This window comes from Haliotis rubra, unplaced genomic scaffold (assembly GCF_003918875.1).
Source record: "Haliotis rubra isolate DU_JTF1 unplaced genomic scaffold, ASM391887v1 Scf95, whole genome shotgun sequence".
Lineage (NCBI taxonomy): Eukaryota > Metazoa > Mollusca > Gastropoda > Lepetellida > Haliotidae > Haliotis > Haliotis rubra.
In genome coordinates, this window is record NW_025767690.1 from 381,998 (window position 1) to 387,997 (window position 6,000).

The 6,000-nt window shown below is 39.9% G+C and overlaps 1 protein-coding gene across 1 annotated transcript in view; it reads right to left on the minus strand.

Annotated features, from left to right (window-relative positions):
- The window catches only part of LOC124264930 (A-agglutinin anchorage subunit-like), a 41,796-nt gene extending 37,035 nt beyond the window's left edge, over nt 1-4,761 (minus strand). The window contains exon 1 of the mRNA XM_046699710.1: nt 4,595-4,761. Coding sequence (XP_046555666.1) covers nt 4,595-4,655 — 61 coding nt within the window. The 5' untranslated portion in view covers nt 4,656-4,761. The remainder of the gene's footprint in view (nt 1-4,594) is intronic.
- Between the last annotated feature and the right edge of the window lie 1,239 nt (nt 4,762-6,000).

Genomic DNA, 6,000 nt, shown 5'->3' on the forward strand with positions numbered 1-6,000 from the left:
TCGAAATATCATACGTTTAGGGTCAATATCAATATTTCTAAAAAATCGATGTGATATTAACAGAATTGATACAAGCTTCACGAATTACAACTTTTGTCAATCTTTTGAAATGATGGCTAACGACACCCAAATATAATGATCATTTCCAAAGGCTTCTACCGAAGAACTTCTCAACAGTAGAACAATTGTTTTGAAACTATATCCCTATAATGAAGTAAATGAACAAGCAATCTTACCTATTTCACAGGGTATTTCCCGAATAAAGATGAAGTTTCCCTTCCAAATTTGAATTTCGTAAAATATCACTGAAGTGCTGCGATCATGTGACAGCAACCGGTGACAACTGTTGTAGGTTATCAATTATTTGCCTGGGTTCTCTGACTATGCTACGAAGCGAAATCTTCTATTTCCAGTAATATTTTGTAAGATTCCATATCAGCTGGTAACGTAGATTTCCTAAAGTAGATTACTTTCACCGTTTGCAAACTATACCATGATCTTGACTGGAAGCATATTGCACTCTCTTTTCGGTTTTATTACACTGTAAAAACACAAAGCATTCATTCTAATCACTTTTATAGGTAGCTGTTATTCATGTTTCCGTACAGTACTGGTAACGTAGCTTTCATGCTTAACACAACTATTTTTATAGACTGGGTTCGTCTTTGTGTACCGCTTTATATGGTACGATGCGTCCTGAGTTGACACTTTTTCTACATATAATATATCCAGTAAAAACCTGCGAGCTTTTCAAACAAATGTTTGTCAATACATATATGCATTTTACACTGCATTTTACGTTCTGTAACATAGATTACCGCTATTGTGGCGACATATTTCGTAGTGTCACATTTGTTTTGTTTATTATGATAATCCCTTCGTTTTTTTCGTAGGTTTGACATTCATGTACGTACAACCTATTGGAAGTGATTTTTAACGCCTATGATGGTAAACATACTAATTGTATCCATTTTTTAAACACTACAGCTTTGGCGACACCAAGAATGAATAAATTGTGACACATGTTTTGATTGTTAAAAACAAAATAGTGATTTCCAGTTGATTTCTACGATGTATACCATGTTTACTTGGTAGTACTGGATGAGTATTTGACTTTTATTCGTGTTTATTCGTCTGCTAAACAAGTACAAATCAAAACGACAGAAGAAATAGGTAATTTGTCATTCTCTCTGAGAATTAGTGCTCGTCCCATGCCGGATTACGCAGTGTCTTCCGCAGGACGAGGGAGTTCGATGTTAAATCGGTTATGGTAGAATGGAGATAAACATACTGTGTTTGGAAATTAGATGAATGTTGGACCGAATTGATAGTCTCTAAATTAATTATTTGAAACCTCACGCTAAATTAATTATTTGAAACCTCACGCTTTTCGTTCGGCTTCAAATGAAATTCAGAGACTATCAATTCGGTCTAACATTCATCTAATTTCCAAACACAGTACGTTTATCTCCTAAGTGAAACCTTCCATAATGTATGTATACAACATAGACAAACACTAAAATTTACTTGTGGGTCGGTAAGCTAACGTCTGTCTGAAACGATTACAGTAGCGTTGAGTCGGAGTCTTTGAATCTGGAATTGTGGATTGGCGAACTTTGAAGTCACTCTGGGGTCGGCACCAGAAGACTGGGACGACTGGAACGACCAATGGTCGACGTCATGTCGGCATGATTCATTTGCGACATCGTTTCCAAGCTACCCATGACGATCCGGGTTAGAATGGGCCCTCAGCAGCCTATGCCTGTTGTAAAAGGCGAAAAACGGAACGTCTGGTCAGTATCGCCGACTTGGTTGACACATGTCATCATATCCCAATTGCGTGGATTGATGATCATGCTGTTGATCACTGGATTGTCTGGTCCAGACTATTATTTACAAACCGCAACAACCAAAATCAACCCAAACCGGTTCCAAGCAACGACTTTGACGGTCTTTGTATACTATGCTTATGTCGGGCCTGTTGCCGTCAACGGATTTATTGATGTTGGATGGAACAGTGACCGATGTAGTTATTTGTATATATTTCATTTAAAATCTGAATACTTTACATACATTTCTTATAAATAATCAGCTGTGAGTTTGTTTAGTTTTACCAGAGAGCAATAACACACTATATCTGTACTGTGTCATTCTCTAACTGCCCCATGCCAAGAAGCTCAATAGACTGATTGTACACCTATTGTTAAATGCATGCTATGCTCATCCGTACATGAAAATAAAGACAAAAGTGCTGAGGTCAGCAAAGGGACGAGTCGTAACAAAACAATCAAGTTCAAGAGTATAGCACTCGAAAAGTGTGGCAGTTGAGGTCACGCCCTTGTATTAGTTACTTGGGTGCCTTTCATATCTACATGTAGATGTACGACAGTCCCCGCAATATCAAAGATCTCACATGCATGAGCAAGTGTCTGTTGACATTGTACTGGGCCGGCAATCACTGAGTGAGTGAGTGAGCCATCTTATGTCGTCAATGAAACGCTGTTGTCAATGTGACGTTGATGGTCATTAAAATGAAACATCGTTTATGCGACTACTAAACCAAATGGTGACGTTGGTCCAAAGCTGGAATAATACCCAAGAAGCCTTCCTCGTCCATCCTGTTTCGTCAGCGGTAAGCCGTACGCGTTGTCAAGCACGTGACAATGATGGTCATCGTTTATGCGACTTCTGAACCAACTGATGACGTTGGTCCAGCTGCACGCGGGCCTTGGTCCAAACCTGGAATTACAAGCCTCCATCCAACACGCCATCCTCATCCGCTTTGTGTTGTCAGTGGCACGCCGATGTCAAGCATGTGTCACTGCTAATGGTGGTCACCCCTTGTCTTGTGGTCAAATGACTGACCCCATGCTAAGCCGAGACAGAGGTGACGTTGAACTGGACATGTGTGTCCATGATTTATATCTCATGAATATGTTGCTCTATTTCAGCTACATGGAATACATGATGATCTTTGGTCCCTTGACCACTACTTGACCACTGCTCAAATGGGTATGTCTTTATATCACTGCACAGGAACTGTATGCCAACCTTACAAAGGAACAGGCAGATTACTGTGTGGCCCGCATGAAGCCTTACGTCGTCAGCTACGTCCCGTTATAATCAGCGATGCCCATAAACCTTTTCCCTCAATTTTTCGTAATTTGAAATCATTAAAATATTCACTTTTATGAATTATTAATGAACTCTGCCAATATAAACTAAACTGGGATACCATAACATTTTCTGTGTTAACATTTCCAGTGTTGATCGAAACCTACTTAAAAAGGCATCTTTACCAACCTTTCCTCAAAGCAACAACACGGGCTTAGCATTTGTGTAACATATTGAACAACCAATGCTGGCGCTGTTGATGTCTGAATAGAAATGTTTAAACCAGACAGACTATATCAGACAAAATTGTTATAACGGAATCATAATTATGATAAATTCTATTGCTATAACAGAATATGACAAAAGTTTCCGAAACTGGTCTTTTCCCAAAACATGAGAATCGATGGTCCCATTTTGAGAGTATCATGAACAGGTATTTCTGAATCGGTTTCAGATAGTGATGATGTCAGGTGTTTGAGAAAAGGTGAGGTATCCTGAACCAGTGGTGGCACTGGTCACAAACACATGCGGAGGCAAGCAAATATTCACCTGATTATGTGGTAGAAATCAGAATTGGGAATTGCATCGTTTTCAACACTGATACGCCAATTTTGGAAACGACCTCCGTGTTTATACCATTTTTATCCTTTTTATATTTGATTGTTCTTTTTTAAAGCTCTGCTGATGTTTTAACTGTTGTTACACTGATGAACAGATGTTTACTCGTAGAGTTTGTTTGTTGTCTAATGCCGCACTCAGCAATACTCCGGCTATATGGCGGTTAATCGTTTGGTAACCTTTTTAATTACTTCAGTCACATTGTACATCTTAACAAGCCCGATACATCTGAATGTATCCATAAAATCATCTAAATATTCTTTGTCGTTCATTACCTATTTAAATGTATTATGTCCCAATAAAGGCGGAGTATGTCTGGGAATGTCCCTTAGAAAAGAAGTTCCTTTTCAGCTTACTTCTAATTACAGTTCAACTCTGAATTGCCTCGCCAAGTTTTCTTTTTTAGCCCTTAAGAAAAGAAATAACTTCTTGACAATGATATTTATATAATATCATTCTCTCAAAACATTACTGATATATTATATACTTTTAAAAAGTAGGGGATATTCCATTTTTCGAGCATACCACTAGTCAATGGCAATGCATGTGAGACAAAAAGTAATATATATCCTTACTGATGATACAGGAATGGAATAAATTGTCACATTTTCCCTTAATTTCTCTTCATCATCTGTTTCCTCCTTGGCTTCATCATTTGCATTTGATCAGTCTTGTAAATCCAATATCTACTACTTTTTGAATGGATATGTAATAACACCTGTAAGAACGAATGCGGCATGTGGCCTCGTTTACTGAATAAACATCTCTCTCTCTCCAATAAAGGCGGAGTATAGTTCAGGTTCTGAATGCAAAATTAAAACTATTAAATTTAGCAGCACTGAAAATAACACTTTCGACTCACCCGCATGAAACATATGTTCCGCTGGAAGCATAAGGACAAGTATAACAGGAAGGATCTCCATCTTCTCCACATGCAGCCAGTGAAGCTTCCCTTCCTCTGTGAGATATGTAAAATGATATAAGCTCTACCTTGACAACAGTCGTCCTATACCTAGTTCACAGCGCAAGACTCGGTCAATATATCGCCGGCAGTACGCAAGCCTGGGCCGCGTTTCACAAAGCGATCACAGCAATCGTATCTCCTATACTTTAACATAGAGATACGACAGTCGTAGCGCTAAGATCGCTTTGTGAAACAGCCCAGTATTCTAGTCTGGGAAAGTATCCTGGTTTAGGTAACGTTAGCAGATACGACTTCAGCAACTGGAAGACTTCAATGGAACACAATTGGTCTTATTTGCCAGAAACCTATAGTCTACGTCTACAATCGCTGGCTGGTGTAATTGAAGCGACAAAACTATTTCCACATCCATAAGTAATCTTGAGAAGAGTGCACAAGTGTATCAGTTGGAATCCTAGAAGGGACTCGTATCATGAGTATATTGTTTCAGCAGTATTACAGCTTAGGATGTTTGGACCAGACAATCCAGTGATTGTCACCACGCGATACGAAGACAGAGCATGTGTTTATGAATCACTATGAGGTGAGGTGAGGTGAAATTGGGTTTTACGTCGTGCTTGGGAATATTTTGCTCATATGACGACGTGCATGCGTGTGTATGTGTATGTGCGGCTGCTTGTACTAGCCCAGACTGAAGCTGGTTTTATAGTGCTAGCCCACTGAGATACCATGCCGCAGTGAAGCATGAATACCCCACTCAGACACAGTATACTGACTCCGAGCCGACCAGTCCTTGTTGTACCCATTAATTGCCGAGCGCCAGGTAGGGACCAACAAGTACCACATTTTAACGTCTTTTGGTATGACGCGATGATACCAGGTGTTTGCATAAAGGTGAGCGTATCCTGCCCTACCGGTGGCACCCGTCACAAACACATGCAAAGTCTTGTCAATTGTTCACCTGAAATAATTCGGGAACGAGAAATCCCTGCTGAGTGAATTTAGTTTTAGGCCGCTTTTAGCAATGTTTCAGCAATATCACTGCGGGGGGACACCAGAAATGGGCTTCACACATTCTACCCATGTGCGGAATCGAACCCGGGTCTTCGGCGTGATGAGCGAACGCTTAAACCAATAGGCTACCCCACCGCCCCAAATCTCCTGAAAGCAGAGTCGATTGTACAATTGTGTCTGTGCCATGAGTATATACTTGTTTCAGCAGTGTTACCACTGTACGTGTCCCGTAGCAGTGAATTATTCATGTAGCAGAAACTGATGTGTTATTGCATCTTTAAAAACCTTCGCGTTTCAAGAAACCAAGATGGATGACATGACTGTTTCCTTAT